Source organism: Protopterus annectens, chromosome 2.part1, assembly GCF_019279795.1.
Source record: "Protopterus annectens isolate FY-2018-M chromosome 2.part1, PAN1.0, whole genome shotgun sequence".
In the NCBI taxonomy this organism is placed as follows: Eukaryota; Metazoa; Chordata; order Ceratodontiformes; family Protopteridae; genus Protopterus; species Protopterus annectens.
Window position 1 is genome coordinate 1,401,097,601 of NC_056729.1, and position 17,786 is coordinate 1,401,115,386.

A 17,786-nucleotide genomic window follows, 5' to 3' on the forward strand; every position below is an offset into this window, starting at 1 on the left:
GAGTTACTGCAAATTTATCCGTGGTTTAGTAACCCTGTCCCTCATGGATATGGGAAACATGTAAATGTCCCAAAATACCTTTGGCCTCTCTACAAGTTACTCGTATGCAAAACATAATGACTAAAAACTACAATGGGAATGTAAGGCCAGGCTTCTTAGGATCCTCACAGATCAACATCAGAGTAATTATCTATGAACCAAACACAATGAAGCTGCTTTTTAAAATAGAAACAAATTATTTTAATTTAAATTCTGCATTTTGTTTTACATCGATGTTTTTAATCACACTATTAGACACAGCTGCCCTCTTTCAAAAGTGACCACAGAGTTTTGGCTCAGCCAAGTGATTTCAGTCATACAGTATGTAAGTAGGGGCTGTGGTATTAGAATAATAATAATAATCTAGCTTTAACCCTATTAAAATATGTATGTTATTTTCTGCCACCTCAGGAGGCAGGACTATTACTTCAGTAAGCTTTATGGCGTAACACATCTGAAGACTACTGCTACTGACTTCTTACAATACTTTCTTTTTTAATTAAGAAGGTTCCTCCTAGAGGCAAACATGCACATATTCATTTTCATACCATTCATTAATTTATTTCTTCTTGGTTCAGTACCCTTTTTATCCAGTTCAGGATTAGTGGTGAGCCTATCCTGGCAAACAGTGGGTATAAAGGAGAGAATCTAATCCTGGATAGAACACCAGTCTACTGCTGGCGTCATATGCACTCACATACAGCTGCATGCAAACATAAAAGCAATTTAGAGGATCAGCAATTCACTTTCAGTATGGATGTGGGATGTGAGTGAAAACCACAGCACTGAGCAAAATCCCATGTACACACAGGAAAGACATGTAGACTCTGCAAAGAAGTCATCCTGCTCAGCTTCTGATAAATCTGATACTGGTGTAAATGGGACTTTTTATTCCTGCAAATTTCCTTTCAGAATCTCAAACATTTTGAGACAACGGCACCTAGATTACAATAGAGAAAAATATGAAGCCATGCATTACCTTTTCAGCTGTTTGATTGGCTGTTGCTTCCTGCAAGCATGTAGACAGGATGCAAAAGAAGCCACACATTAATATTCCTTAAGAATGAAATGGGTAATGACAACAGCTTGTTAGTCTAAGGAATTAATGCTTAAGCCCTGTGTTTTTACAGCACCAAAGACAACCAACAAAATTCGCATTTGTCTTTGTAAGATACAAAACTGTACTTCAAATATTACTAAGGCTGCATGAAATCCAGCAGTAACTTGATGTCGCAATGATATTAAAAAGATACAGTGCAGCTATGAGGCAATGCTAGTCAATTTAATTTTATTGCTACATAGTATAAACAGATACACTACACATATCAACCCAGTGTCACCATTAAGGAACGATTACCAGAAGTGATCTAATCTAAAAACTGTGTGGTGAGTAGCTACTATGGGACATATTTAAAGTGCAACTGAAAGAACAGATTACACACAAATGCAAGGCACAGCTGCAGTACACCTGTTCAGTCTTTATCAAGCCACTTCATATTAAGCTCATACTTCAACTGGTGTGCTAACAGAAATTAAGGTGTCTGGTGCAGACCCAGTGCAATTCTGACTGCCCTCCACCACACAGACTCAGTTCTGTATTTGTAAACACAGGGTCTCAAAAAATGCAAAATATACCTGCAAAGCGGATACACCACCCTTTCTGCTTTGTCATATCAATTACTAATATGCACGTCATAGTGCTTAACTAAGATCGAGCTTGTGCTGTATAATGCACACTCAATATAGCAGTGGTTCAACTGGTGACATACTCACCTTTGATTTAAAAAGATCAGATGGCTGTGGGTTCTATTCCCACACAAGGTGCCTGGATCCATGTTAGTACAAAGGATTAAAGCTATGATCTTTTAAGTATTTGCAAAAAAATGTATGTTGCAAGATATGCCAGCCCACTGGCACAGAAGCTGTGCCACCAGCAATCCAAAATCAAAAATGGGCCCAGATTGCTGTAAGAATCATTCAACAGGAAAAGAATAAAGAAGCAGTGGTGTTGTTTTCTTATCCCACTGGGAGGATGTACAGACTGGCACTGCTTGTTCGCCCTCCTTAAGAAGCCAACGGCTTGGTATGGTTTTATAAACAAAAATTTGAAAGTGATGGTGTTGTGACAGATGTTAAAGCATCTCATGTGTGGACAATCATGTGTGTATGAATGCAAAATCTCTTTCCATTCTTCTAATTCTTGCAAAGTACTGTTCTCTTCAAAACCCTAGTGTGTCCACTGTACTACAGATCTTTGTCATCTGCAAAGAAATGCACATTTAGTTCCCGTCTCACTTACGCACACAGTAAAAGAAATCAACCTAAGAAAACAGATCTGTACATTCCCACTATCAACCCCCTTCACATCTCGGCAGACACACACTGCCAGTTTCTTCTCTGTTCTGTTAGGCGGACAAATTTTACCCAGTTTATGACATTGTAACATACTTCAAGATTGTTTAATTATGTTGTGAAATATTACTACTAACAATCTAAATAAATGCTACTGCTGTGCTTCCCAAGAACCAATTCAATATTTTATCCAGTGGAAGTTTATTGCAAATAAATAAATGAATCACAAGAGTTAAGCTAAGCATTTCGGCTTACACAACAGCAGCATTTTTTGGATAGTCCAAGACAGTCTCTGCCAGAGTTGCATGTTTTGACTTCCATTTTGGATAAAAAACATTTCCATTTTGAAAGACAAAACTGTTAAAAGTCAAGCATTGCCTAGACATAGTAAGACCTTGCTGAGTCTAATTATGGTGGCTGTGAAAAAAGCAATTAGTAAAAAATGGAACTGTGCTAGAAGTAGTGAATATAGTAACAGAGATAAAACAACTGGAAATGGGATCCTTAGAAAAGGCCAGGCGCAAATTACATAGGAAAAATGGGAATTGTGGGAATGGTACATGCAGAAGAGGAATGAGGTTTAAAAGAAGACAGGATTTGAATGAGCTGTGTAATGTCTGACTGACAATGACTGGACAGGTTATAAGCGACGTATAACGTCGGCAACTAAAATTATGTCAATATGGTTTGTTTTCATTTATATAACTATGATTGCCTTAGTCATATGTGATAATTTAATAAAGATGTTTCTTGTTTAAAAAAAAAACAGTCTGTGTGAGATCTCTTTGTCTGCATGCCTGCAGGGAATGATTCTGCTAAACAGTAAAGACTGTGATGTTCTTCGCAATGAAGCAGACAACTGCTATGTTTAAAAGTAAAATCAGCACCTCAACATAAACAGAAAAGATGGATGGCTCTGTGGCCTGCTTATGTCAACACTTTGGAATGAGACACAACCTTTTGTATATCCACTAAGGCTTCAGGTCATTCATTATTTATGCTTACTATTAAAAACATTAACTATGAAGTTAGTACCTTAAGCTAAGCATACAAAGTTAAACTGCCTTTTTATTTTACACGGTAAAGGATGCCATTTTGAAACTTCTTAAGCTTTACCTCAGAAGGTCAGCTTGTTTTCTATCATAACTTCAATAAAGTCCAATTATGGTGCTTACCAGCTTACAGAGAAGCAGTTGTGTAATGGTGCTCACCATAACCACTGATATTAGAATCAGAAAGTTGCTATATGACAGTTACCTGATGAATAGGATTGAGCTGCAAGAACACGAGTCTTCAATACAGATCTTAAAAACAGTCAGATATCGCCAGAAGGTAAGACAGCCAAAAGCAGGAAGTCTTTTTTTATCATTGTTATTTTTTGGTACTGACAACTAGTCAGTGAAATAAGTTATCAATACACTTTTATAATAAACTGAAAGGTAAACCGATCTAAAGGGTACCTCAACCAAAATTTGTAAAATTACTTTTGGGAGACTGCATGCCCTCAACCTTCAACTGCCATACTATAATCTGTACACCACTTCCTTCTACCCTATAACTTGCAACTCAGCAGCCTTCAATTTAGGAGACTATACCAAGTACCTGCATTCCTCCCACTATCACTGTAAGATGATATGCAGTGCCATCATGCTATCTTGGATGCTTCTGTATGCCTAGCTAATATATTTGCATCCTCCCCATCCCAATACAGACCATAGGAATATAAGTAAGCCTTTTACCCTCCCAGGGTTGGGGGATGCTTCCTGTATAACGGAACCTGTCTCTAACACACACACGCACGCACACACACAGACTATGATGGGGAAAAAATAAATCATTCTACTCTCTTCCTGCAAGTCCCTTGACTCACTGAACGTCTTCTCAAACCTGACTCACCTCCCAACTGCATTCATAATACAAAAACAGTACATGCCTGATGTTTAACAAGTTAATAAATGAGGTAAAACATATTCTTAAGACTACATAGCTCATCATTCTGATATAGATACAGGTACACTCTTGACCTAATATCAGGGATATACATATGATTTTGTCAGGCCTAATTTATGAACCAAACCAAAGGGGATAGACGGAGGGAGTTTCTCTTGCAACAATGATCCTTCTGTTGGAGCATCTAAAGTAATAATGATACCCCCCCCAAAACCTTGCTTCTGTTCAACATAAGGGTCACTTCTGCAAACCATTCATCAGAAGAACAGGAGAATACCAAGTAATGTAGTACCTTTCCTTCAACATGGGTGGATGACCTACAATATGCCCTATACTACTTGAATAATAAATCCTAACATCATTCCAAACTGGGCATCTAGTCTATATGATTACAGAATATATGAAAGGATGTCCAGGTGGTGGCCTCACAAATAATCTTTGCAGGGAAATTCCTAAAGAAGGCGTCAGTGGCTGGCATGGCTGAGTAGACTCTGACTTACTCAGCTAAGACTTTACCATACTTGTCATACCATAAAGTTTTACAATTTACCAGCTATTTGGAAAGTGCATGCTTAGTTACTTGTCCCCTGTATAATTCCATAAAAGAAACAAAAAAACTTAGCCTGTCTGAAGTGTCTGAAGTCCTTCAGCCTGCTGGCATAGAAATCTTAATTGTTTATACACACCTTTGGTATGTAAAATCCTCCCTCACCTACTTTCAGGCTTTGAATAGAAGACCAGTAACTACATGAATTGATTAAGGGATAATATGGAAAAATGTGGCCATTAAACAAGGGTTAGTCTTCAAGAATACTCTGTCCTTTTGGAATCTGGAAGTTTGTGTAAGGCTTCCTGCATATCACAGCTTTCAGCTTGGAGATCCTTCATGCTGAGCTAATTGCTACCAGGGAAACAGTCTTTCATGACAAGATATCCAAATTCAGATGTGTTGGCAGAAAAAGGCAGTTTTAACTTGTCTATGACACCAGGCAAAGGATAATTATCATATGAAAGCATTTCAGGAATTCACAGTAGTGGTTACTAAGAAGTTCCACATGGATGGAAGCAGAGATGTCAAGGAAGAGGTGCCTTAACAGAGGAGTATATCAAGCCTTTCTTAAACAGGTCCAACACGTGCTAAATGATTTGTGGAATGAGGTAGAAAATTGGATTTCTCCCTTTCTTCTTAAACCAAGCAAAGGACCTTGTCTAAACTGATAAATATGATTTCCAAGAAGTAAATTTCCTTGACTGTTTTGAGTACAGACTGAGTTTAAGCCATCTGAAATTAAGAGGCAGCTATGTCACATTCTGGTGCAAGAGAAATGGGTAGTAGACTAGAGAATGCTCTCACTGCTGTCATCTGAGTCAGTTGGAAGAAACGGAACGGTCTTGGCCATTTTGTTGCTATAAAATGAGTTCTGCCATTCCAATGAAGTGAAGTCAGACAGAAGGCCCTGCTCCAAGTATTTGAGAATGCACTTGCTACAGGTGCTCCCCTGCAAGCAGGCCTGATGCAAAAGGTAAATATCTAGTGACTAACCTTTGATGTTATCCTGAAACAGTTGGTCCATTCTCCTACTGGGGTACCAACATCATTGACCTTGTACTGACAAACATGGCATAGCAATATTCCACACCCAATGTAATGCCCTTGCTCATCAGATCTGACCGTAAGGCAATATTGCCTGAAATAAAAATTAAATATAGGGACCTAGCAAACCAAAACCTTTAGGAACTGTTCAAAAGCTAAATTATCTTTACTAAGTCAGACTTTGGCTAAATACCAAGCACCCTCAAACCCAGTAAACACCACAGCATATGCTGAGCTGTTTACAAAATCCTTGTACAACCATACTGATAGCTGTATAGAGAAAGCTACGCCCACTTGTATAAAGAATAAGACAAACTGAAAAGACAAGCCACCCTGGTGGAATCACAATATCAATCCATCAAAAAACAAAAGAAAAAAATTTGGCCAAGGGTAACAGGAACAAAGCCAAACATTCTAACCCCCCCCACCCGATCAATCTAAACAGGCAGCTAAGAGGGTTAAATTAATACTTCAAATGCTAAATTTAAAGAAAAAATAGCTTCTCAGGCAAAGGACAACAACAAAGCTTTCTACAGTATTTACTCAAACAATGCTCAGAACCTATTGTAACTGGCATCACCCACAATGAACTGGAGGCCATTACCAGTCTTTTGGCTATAGCTCAAACCCACCCCCCACTCTCCCCCCGATAGTCCAAAGGAAATACCACATACTACAATTCCCCCAACCATTAATGGGGAACAGGCCTTCAATGCACTTTTCAAGGACAAAAACACTGCATCAATGGGCCCTGATAACATCCTGGGATGCTTACTAAATAGCATGAAACATGACCTCTCTGGTCCACTTGAATCATTTCTCAACCGGAGCCTGCAGTCAGGTTTTTTGCACAAGGAGTGGAAGATACCTACAGTCATTCCCCTGCACAAAGGAGGTCCAACCACTGATCTGTGTAACTACAGGCCCATAAGTCTGACCAGCCTCATACGCAAGGCCAAGGACATAGGTAACCTGCAAATGCTGGACCCATTACAGTTCAGCTTTGTTAAAAGAAGATCATGCCTATTAAATCTGGTAGACATCTTTGAGAGCTTCACCAAATCAATGGATGAGGGAAAGACTGTGCACACAGCTTACCTCGACCTGACCAAGGCTTTTGACACAATACCCCACTCAGACATTATAGACAAGTTCACTAAATTAGGTATAAACCATTTTATCACCTGCTGGACAGCCAACTGACTCACTGATATGATGATCCATGAGGTCAAAATAGGTGAGGCTACCTCCACCAACAGACCAGTCACTAGCAGAGTCTCCCAAGGCTCAGTACTGGGCCCTCTTCCTTTTTGATATCTGTTTCTCTGAAGTGGAAGCAAATGCTGAAGCTTTATGGCTGAGTAAGTCTGCAAATGACTGCAAACTGGGGGTTATCATAGACTCCCCTGCAGACTCTAGCATTCTTCAAGTAGGCCTATCTCTGACCAACAAATCATGCCAAAGCCATGGTCTTAAACTCAATGCTAAGAAATGCATAATTGTACCCTTTGGAAAATCAACCACCCTAGCTAATTACCATATTCATAATACAACCCTGAGAGTTGACCCAGTGGTTAGGGATCTGCGTGCTCATGTAGACAGTAGCCTTATCTTCGACCACCGTCTGGTCCACAGTGGTGAAGAACTAGTTTTATCTTGCACAACTTATAAGTAAGGGCATGGCACCTAGGTCCAAAGATGTCATCATCCCACTGTACTCTGCCCATATCAGACCAATCATAGAGTACAATGCTCCGTTTGGTATGTACCTGACCATGGATAGGACAGCAACCAGAGCAACCTCAGAAGCTGACAGTTTTTTTACAAAAAGAATACAAGGCATAACTAACCTGCCTTACACAGAGCACCTTAAAGCCCTTTCCCTCTGCTCAGTCTCCTACAGACTGCTGAGTGGTGATCTGTGCATGGCTTACAAGGCATCTGCAAACCCCACACTTACATAGGTTCATAGGTTCATACTAGGCTATCTGCCCTGGGGCAATTATAAGCCTAGCCCGATTCTGTATGGCTTACGCCATCCCTTGATTTGAGCATACTGTGCCCTTTTTAAGGTTTAGTTTACTGTGCCTCTGTTTAATAGTGACACGGGAGTAATCCCTGGGACAAACCTACGATCCCCCATCCACTTATCGAGATTCTTCTTGAAGAGATTCAGTGAGGTGCTCTGCCTCACATGAACTGGAATTCTATTCCAGAGCGAAGGGAGCCTCTGGGTTATGAACCTGTCCCTCCAGCAAGTTCTATTTATTTCTGTGCTGAGGTTCAAGTCCCTCGAGCATGTGGCTCTAAGGGATTTAGATTTACTGTGGTGGAGCATGTCCATTAATTCTGGATTTGACATAGCTTTGTATGTCAGGCATAGATCGCCTCGAAGTAGGCGGTATGCAACTGAGTAGAGTTGGAGTTTTTTTAACCGAGCAGCATATGGCATCTGTTTGAGACCCTTGATCCTCTTGGTGAGATACTTTTGGGGTCTTTCTAATTGCTGCAGGTGTCGGGTAAGGTACATCCCAAAAGGGGCATTGTATTCTATGATGGGCCTGATGAGGGATGAATAAAGGGGCACGATTACCTCTCTTGATCTAGATGTGAAACCCTTCGTGATGAGGTGGGCTATGTAGAAGGTCTTTCTAACCACTTTGGCAATGTGGTTTTCAAAGGAGAGATTGCTATCAACTTGGTTCCCCAGGTCCCTAATAACTTTCTCTGTACTTAATGGGTTTCCACCTATGTGGTAATTTGTGGGCACATTGTTTTTGCCAAAGGGTATGACTATACATTTTTTGGCATTTAGCTTTAAACCATGGCACTGGCACCAGTTATCTGTCTCTGTGAGACCTTTTTGAAGTATGTTTGTGTCAGCTGGAGAGTTGATTATGGCGCCCAGTTTGCAGTCGTCAGTGAACTTGGTGAGCCATAGTCCTCCCACGTTTGCCTGTACCTCGGAAAAGTATATACCGAACAAGAGTGGTCCCAGGACAGAACCCTGTGGGACGCCACTTGTGACCGGTTTCGAGTCTGACATGGCTCCAGCAACTCTCACTCTGTGGGTTCTGTCTTTGAGCCAGTTTGCGACCCATCTTGTGACATAGGGGTTTATATTTAAGCTGGATAGCTTATCTATGATGCCTGAGTGGGGTATTGTGTCAAATGCCTTTGCAAGGTCCAGAAAGGCTGTGTGGACTACCTTCCCTTCATCTATGGCTTTGGTGACTGTTTCAAAGAAGTCAACCAGGTTCAAAAGGCAGGATCTGCCCTTGACAAAGCCGAACTGGGTAGGATCTAGTGTCTGTAGGTCCCCAATGTCTTTGTTTATGAGCTCCATGATGATCCTCTCCATAGCCTTGCAGACTAAGCTAGTCAGGCTTATGGGGCAATAGTTTCCAGGGTCCGTAGAGGCTCCACCTTTGTGGAGTGGGACCACTGTTGCTGTACACCATTCTGTGGGCACATATCCTGTAGTGAGGCTGAGATTGTATAGCTATTTTATTTGAGGGATTAGTTCCTCTTGTAGTTCATGTAGGACGCGACCTGGGACGCCATCTGGTCCCATGGAAGCAGTGTTTTTTGCTTTGGAGAGGGCAGCCTTCACCTGAGCATCTGAGATGTTTGGGAGGCAGCCCTCTGCCGGGATAGATACTTGCTCTTTTGGGGGGGAGGGGGTGGAGAAGTTTGCACTGAACCTGTCTGCCAGGATATTGGCGATGTCTGTGGGTTACGAATCTCCTTCATATTTGTAAGCCAAACAGAACCAGAAATACAAGGTCTAATGACCTGAGTTGTGGCTGCGACTTAAAATGGAAAATGCTGGAGAGACAGATATGTGTCCCAGAGACTGCCCCTCCTATGCAGCAGGATTCCCAAGTGAAGTTGAATTCATCTATTACCCAATTTCAGAACATCCCACACCAGTGGATGGGAAATAGGAACTTTACACTGGGCCTGGCAGCTATGTCCCTTACGGACAGAGGCAGCTGATAGATGCCTGGCCCTCAATGTCCTATTTGGACACAGGACATTATTATTCTTTCAGGAAAACTTGGCTAGCCTTAAAAAGGTCCACTGGGTCATTAGTTTAGTAACAATCTATGAATCAAGTACTGTATCTGTCACATTGCTAATGGTGAATAAGCTGTGCTGCATCCTGATCTGAACTCCTCAACCCCCATCTTACTTTCTACTACAGTTATGAATGTCCCATTTGTTCTTGGACATCAGCACCAATATGCTTATTCCCCAGTCATCTGGGATATGCCTTTTTCTCCACTCTGATGTGAGTCATTTCTCCCCTATCTCACCCAGCATCTTGATCATACCTGCTGTGACCTCATGACAGCCTGCTGCTTTAACTGATGTCATTTTCCTTAGTGCTGTTCTTACTTCTTCTATGGCGGGCTCCTCATGTTCTTTAATCTTAGGCCGTGTCTGGGGCAGTATAGTGTCTGTGGGGATTTCTTTATTCAGAAGCTGCTGAAAGTGCTCCTTCCATCTACCTTTGATGTCCTGTGGACTGGTAACCAGGTTGTTGCTGGCATCCCTTATGAAGTGTGTGTGACTATCTTCTTTATCTTTCTGCCTTTGTCTTACAACCTGATATAGTTTTTTTGAGCTATCTACTGAGTCACTTTCCAGAATTTGGTAAAGTACCTTTGATGCCTTATTCTTGCTATTGCAACTCCTCTCTCAGCCTTTATGCTATCCAGCCAGTATTCCTTCCTAGCCTTGTCTGTCTTTTCTGTCTCCCACATTTTCCTGCATCCCTCCTTTGTTTGAGGACTTCCTGGACTTCTGCAATCCACAACCATCTTTTCATATGTACCTTATTCCATATCTGGCTTGGCTGTATATTTGTTCCACAGTCCTCACACATGCTGTTTTGAGGCACTGCCCATCTTCAAATATACCTATTTCCTTTTCTTCTTCTTCAGGCGCTAGAAACTTCAGTAATTTCTTGAACAGTTGTTTTTCTCCTGTTAACTTCCAGGTCTTCAGCCTGGTCTCAGTTGAACTTAGAGCATTCTCTGACCACAGCTTTCTGCTGGTAATGGCAACCATTGGTTGCTGCGCTGTGCCGACTGTTTCACTGGGGACAACTTTGCAATCTCAGATTCTACTCCAGTGCCCTTTTCTTACTAGACAGGAAGTCTACCTGAGTTGAAAGTTGGCCACTCTCGTATGTGATAGTGTGACTCTCTCTCTCTTGCTGAACCATGTGTTGGTCACCATCAAGCCATTTGCCAGCAGTTTATAATGGCTTCTCTTACTTTATTCCTGTTGCCCCTCCCATATGAATGAATGTAGTCCTCATATCCTGTTCTATCTCCATATGTGCATTCAGATCACCCATTATCAACAATTCATGTTGGTCCTGCTGTATTTAGTGTACTCTTTCCCCTCACTATCACAACCCTGCTGTGGGGCATGGGCTAAGAATATGAATAGTGCCCTATCATTACACTGTAGTCTGACTGCCATGAGTCTGTTACTAATGCTGATAACATCCCTCACTTGAAACCTCTCCCTCACCACAATTCCCACACCATTTCTAGCCTGTCCCCCTTCCTGAATAGTAGACTCTGGATCCAAGCCAGTGGGCTTTGCTGCACTGTCCTTCCATATTGCCTGCTGGACACATAGGATATCCAGGCTTCTTCTTACCATCACTTCATCCACATCAGAGCTCTGTCCTGTCAGTGAACCTACAATGAGTGTAGCAATTCTTAGTTCATGTTTGCAAGGTTGATTGGTTTTATGTATAGCTATCCCAGGTAACTCAAGCTAGGCAACTACACACCAGCCAGTAGATTACTGACCCAGAGCTGCTGAGCTTTAATAGGGGCACATACACCCTTCCCATTGTTAGCATGGATCTTTGGCGTAGGTTGCAGCAAGCCGATTCCTCAACCCACTTATCCCCGGCAAATAACCATGCCACTTTGAAAACACTAGTCAACATGACTGAACCACCTAGAATCATATTTTACACTGTCAAGTGCATGTCCTGACACAGAGTGCAGTCTGTGATCCATGTTCCGTTATCTAGAAAATACTGTACACCACAGTTCGAGCCCAAAGCAGTTAGGCTATATAACTTTTCCCCTCATTGGCCATAGGTCAGGACTGAACCATGTACCTTGTGCATGGGGGGGGGGTGAAGATTTAAACGTTATGTAATCTGGTCTCTATGGCACAGTAACCAAATGAAGGTGGAAAGCTTTAACCCATGTACCTTGTACCTTTGGAACAGGAAGCAGCTCATTAACAAGTCAGCACTTTTGTCCTCTATGCTAAGAGCCAGGCCAAATAACTTGACTAAACTGACCATTTGGGCACAGGAGAATAATATGTTGATAAATACATCAAAAACTAAGCATATGAGATTTGGGAGACATAAACTGAAAGGTGAACATTTAATACAGAACACAGTGACTGAAGCTGTAGACTCATTTAAGGACCTGGGTATATGGGTAGATTCATCTATGAGTTTTTCTAATCATATCAACCAATTGGCTAATGATAGTTACAGAACTATAGGTTGTATAAAATAATTTATAAAGTCTAGGAAATCAAACATAATGAAGTCATTGTTTGTTAGTTACATTAGACCCAAACTTGAGTATGGAATAACAATATGGAAGCCCTATAGGAAAACATGAATAAACTGGAAAGAGCACAGCAGAAATATACCAAGGGCATCCATGGATGTGAAAATATACATTTTTATGAAAGACTAAAATATCTGAACTTGTACAGTGTCTCTTACAGATATTTAAGAGGAGATCTTATTCAGGTATATAGGGCATTTAGGGACAACTACCTCTGGGAATGTTTGGGGTTATCAAAAAGTACTAGAGAATCATCAGATAACCTATGTTCATAGGTAGGTACTAGGCTATCGGCCCAAGGGCCTAAGTAAGCCTAGCCAACAAAGTTCCCTGGCTTACGCCAACCCAAGAAAGTTAATTTCCTGTGCCCCTGATAAATAGCCTATGCAAGGCTCAAACCTAGGACCCTGCACACCATAGCCAAAGTGATTTACCACTAATCCATACCAGATATGAATGTAGAAGATTCTATTGGAATGAGAAGTGTACTAATTGGTTCTCTGACAGAGTAGCTGATGCTTGGAACATACTACCAAATTACATTAAAGCAAATACTAGTTTAGATATTTTTAAGAACAGCCTGGACAATTATTATGGGAACAAGTGTTTGGGTATATTGGCAAGCTAGAAGGGCATTAATGCCAGTACTTGAAACACTAGTATGTATGTATGTAAATGTAGGTACTTAAATGACATCGTACCCTCTCATCATGCTGCTTCTCATCTGCCCCAGAGTGAAACTGAAATCGGTCATCTGTGATTAGTGCCCTACCCTGATTAACAAATTCAGATGTGTCACACAAAACGGACACAATACACACAACTCAAAATAAAGCTGAGTTCATTCAAAAAAAAAAGAGAGAGAGAAAATAAGCACGTGATCAAAATAAAGACAAAGATTATAAGTTTTCTGAGAAAAAAAGATGTGAAGATTAGAGAATTTATGCACAAACATACAATCACTGAAAGGACGTTTACATTAACTACTACCCACAAACACAAACAGGAACTACAAAAGAGTAGAATAAAAACGTAACAGAAAAAATATATGATGACAAATGACATTTGTTGATTGCAAGTGCTTATCAAAGATTAAGAACTGATATTACAGGAACTAAAAAAAAGAGAATTAACCACTTTTATGTCAGATGCTACATTCTCATGCGCGAAGGATTATGGCCAGAGCTGTGAAGGCCACCCCCTCCCAAAAAAAAGCTTTCTGGTTATTTTCTATTTTCAAATAATAAAAGCTACAGTTTCAGAATGAAACACATTCTCCTCTTCTCCTCATCAGAATACCTTAGGGATATTTTTTAATTATCAAACAATGTACTAATGAAATATTGCTCTGCAAATGAATGAAAATCTAAACTGTAAGTGAAATGCCATATTATTCATTAGCACATAATTTCACTTCTCAAACAGTAGTATGTCTTGTCCAGGTAAAACATAGCCTATTATTGCCTGAGGTAATCCCTAACACTGGCTGCAAAGAGCAATTCATGTCAGTGCTTAGCCACCATTTTGTAGTCATGTCACTAATGACCACCATAGGGAGTAGATGTGCAGACATCGTCTTCACTTTAAAGTATAAGAAACAAAAATAATACTGGCAGGAGGTCACATACATTCTGTGTAGTGTTAACAGCACTAACTGCCCACAGCAATAATCCATTTAGTTTCCTTTCCTTTTCCACTTACAGCTGCAATTGGTGAGGTTAATAATGAGCAGGAATGCCGCTCCTGGCAGAACACAAGATCTGATTGTTGTCACAATGTGAGTTACTGTTGCAGTGGGTGGTAAGAGGACCCACTGTGTGAAAGCAAGTGACAGCTACTTAACACCATTAAAAATTACCACCAATACTGACTCTGCATATAACTGGTGCAGAGGGTCAAGACTGAGCTATAGTCCTTGTGGTACAGGGTTTGTTCTCTCAGCCCTTGTTTGCCTACTGTGTGACCTTGAATAAGTCACTTAACCAGACAGTGCCTGGTAGGGTTACCACCTGTCCCACTTTGCGAGGGACAGTCCCTCTTTGGGCAGCTGTGTCCTGACAAAAAATTAAAAAAATGGCAAATGTCCTGAGATTTTAGGACAAAATTATTTCCTATATTTTATGCAATAGTTGCATAAAACAGTCATTCTGTATCAAAAATACCTAAATGTTATAAGAAACAGAATAAGCAACTTAAGTTCTATCCTTTGTACTGACTGTGGGTATGTGTCGGCCTATAAAATCTGATGTTTGTCCCAAAAATGTCCCACTTTGGCCATTTGAAAAGGTGGCAACCCTAGTGCCTGGAGATAACTGGGACTTTATGCTCCTCAACATTCCCCTGGATTGCAAACCTAGTAATTAGCTATAGATCTCCTAGAGAGATGTAGGGTAGAAAGGATGCCTTCAGTATGCATATCAAACTCCTGTCATTTGAGCTTGCAGGGAATAGTTAGCTTTTGACACCACTACTGACTTGCTTTTTGGGCAGTTTATGTATACAGAGTTCTTCACAAATGTCATAACTTAAATGCATCAATTTTCTTCCCGTCTTGTTTCTTCACTGTTACATTTTCTAGATTTATAGGTAAGTACTAGGCTAGCTGCCCTTGTGGGTCATTTTAAGCCTAGCCATTTTTGCTTTTTGTGCTTAAATTAACCTATCCCATTTGGTTAGGAACTGTCCTTACCCATCCAGTGGCTGATAAATATATGTTCCCTCTAATAAGAATAACTGGGATCATGCCACTGATAATTTTAGGGGACCAATATAGGAGATAAAGCATTTAGGAGCTGCCTCTGTCCGCTAGTAGTATGAGGATAGTCCTGGGGAAAATTTTCTGTTTCCCATTCACAGTTTCAAGTTGCGCTTGAATATGGACAGGGATGAATGTGGATGGGGAGACTGTTCCAGACTAGTGATTTATCAATTCTAAGACATTCTGTTTTTCCCTGTTCTGTGAATTGTTGCTTCTTGTCTGGTGGTAAAGACTTTGTATGAGAACTCTTAGAGTTCTGGAATATCCCTGCCTTAGTGTGGCCCAACGTTTTTCCCTGATTTGTGCTGCCAAATGCCTTGCTACAATCAATGAAGCACATGTAGCTAACTTTTCAATATTATTATGACTTTTCAAGGATCCATCTCACATCAGTGATAATGTCTCTTTACTTGCTATTTCTTAAAACCTGCTTGTACATCCAACAATATGCTTTCCAAGTATGGATACAATCTCCACTGAATAACCTTGAGAAGAACTTTGTTGGTGTGGTAGCTCAGAGCAACCGTGTGATCATTTCCACAGTTGTCCCCTTTCTTCAAGTCTAATATAAACATGATTTTTTTCTAGTCACTGGATCATGGTGCTGTTTCTAAATTGCCTCTCAGAGCCTTGTAAGTGTGAGTGCTGAAACACTTCAAAGGGAATGCCATTAACATCTGGTGGTTTGCTCTTTGGTAAAGCTTTTAATGTTACTTCGTTTGTCTTTCATCATCATCGAGTCCCAATCATAATATACAGGTTGAATGGTTATTCATTTGCTTGATCTCTGCTGTACAATGGAACAGTATAGTCTTGCCAGCACTTTCTAATCTTAGCATCATTCAACACACATCTTTGAGTATCATTTAACAGTTCTGTACAACGCTGGAATTTTCTCTTTAGCTCTTGTAGATTTAGGCAAGCTTACTGTGTTCTTCCTCTAATATTTTCTGAATGTATTACTTTTTGTGCATCATGTTACTTCCCTGTGCATCATCTTGCAATGTACTGGAAATTTTAGTGAAGTTTCAGAACTGGCCACGCCTCCACTGGCTTTAGCTATTCTATAGTTCTGAACAATATTCAAGGACTCATCAGTCAACCATTTTGAGTTTGATTTCTTTTTCATACTTTGCAGAGACACGTCACTTTCTTAAAATACAATTCTGTTGCTGTCTTACCATAGATTGCCTTACTCTCCCATTTGTACCTAATGCAGTAAATCAATTTCACAGAGAAAGACCATGAAGTCTGCTGGTATGTTTTCAGGACTATACCTTGCTAAGTACCTGGCTTACTCCTTTTCAATTTTAGTTTGATTTTGTATGCGAGTAGCTAGTGATTCATAAAAGAGTTAGCCTCAGGTTTTTGGCCATAGTCAATAAAGCCTACACTAAGTGTACACAATATGTATTCAATAAAATTCAATAAAAAAAATCTTATCACATTTTTTGTGCTTTCCAGTCACTCAGAAAGATTACAGTAAGTGCACATGTAGTCTACACTTTGTGGTAACCTTTATGAATCCCTATCAATATTTAAAGCTGCAAGAATATCCGTAGGAAAACTAAAATTAGGAGGAAGAAGGTGTGCATTATGTCTGTGTTGTCTGTTCACTCAGAATAGTGTAGGCTTTACTGAATCTGGCCCTTTATTTTAATAGATGTTTTTGAGCTTTTTAATTTCTAACACACAAAAATAATCCTCTGAGTGAAGTGCACAGTCAATATGCTACTGAAAACAGAAGTTTAAAATGCACAGGTTGTTGTTGTACAAAATTCTATCATATAAGCTTCCATTTCATTTATACTGTCAAGGCCACATTTTCCAACAATTTGGCCTTCATTTTCCCAGCCACAGAGCTGCGGTGGTGGTGCTGCGGTAGCGTTGTCACCTCACAGTAAGACGTTGTCCTGTTCGATTCTCAGCTAGAGCGTCTTCTGTGTGGAGACATGCGTGAATGGGTGTTGCCTTTGTTGAAGGTTGTGCGTCAGGGCTGGCAACTCGGCACGTAAAAATCTACTGCCAATCATTAGCGGACCGGAGTTCCGCTGTGGCGACCCCTAACTGGGAAAAGCCGAAAGACTCAGTCAGTGTGTACCAGTTACAGAAGACTATCAGTATATTTTATTTGTGCATTCTGTCAGTTTTAGCTTGGTACTTGCTGGCAGAACTTGCTCATTCTCCTCTGTCTTGGTTATTGGCATATATATCTGAATGACATTCATACTTATTTGTGTACAGTGCAAACAAATATATATTAAGCCAATGAATGAACTGACTGCACCACAGACCATTACTGCTCTTGCAAGCTTTTTCTTTGATTTATAGCACAGTATACAATATGTTCACCACATTCAAAATATCTGATGACAGTCTGTTTTAGCTCATTGACTCCCAACAGATTCCATTTTTTCCTGACTACAACCAGCTGCCCTTGGTTCACACATTGTGTGCTCTCTATCCT

General features: G+C 40.5%; 1 protein-coding gene across 1 annotated transcript in view; it reads right to left on the bottom strand.

Annotated features, from left to right (window-relative positions):
* Window positions 1-17,786, bottom strand: part of DTNB (dystrobrevin beta) — a 2,387,431-nt gene that overhangs the window by 144,164 nt on the left and 2,225,481 nt on the right. Inside the window, exon 18 of the mRNA XM_044062883.1 lies at window positions 1,019-1,048. Within this exon, the coding sequence (XP_043918818.1) occupies window positions 1,019-1,048 (30 nt within the window). The remainder of the gene's footprint in view (window positions 1-1,018; window positions 1,049-17,786) is intronic.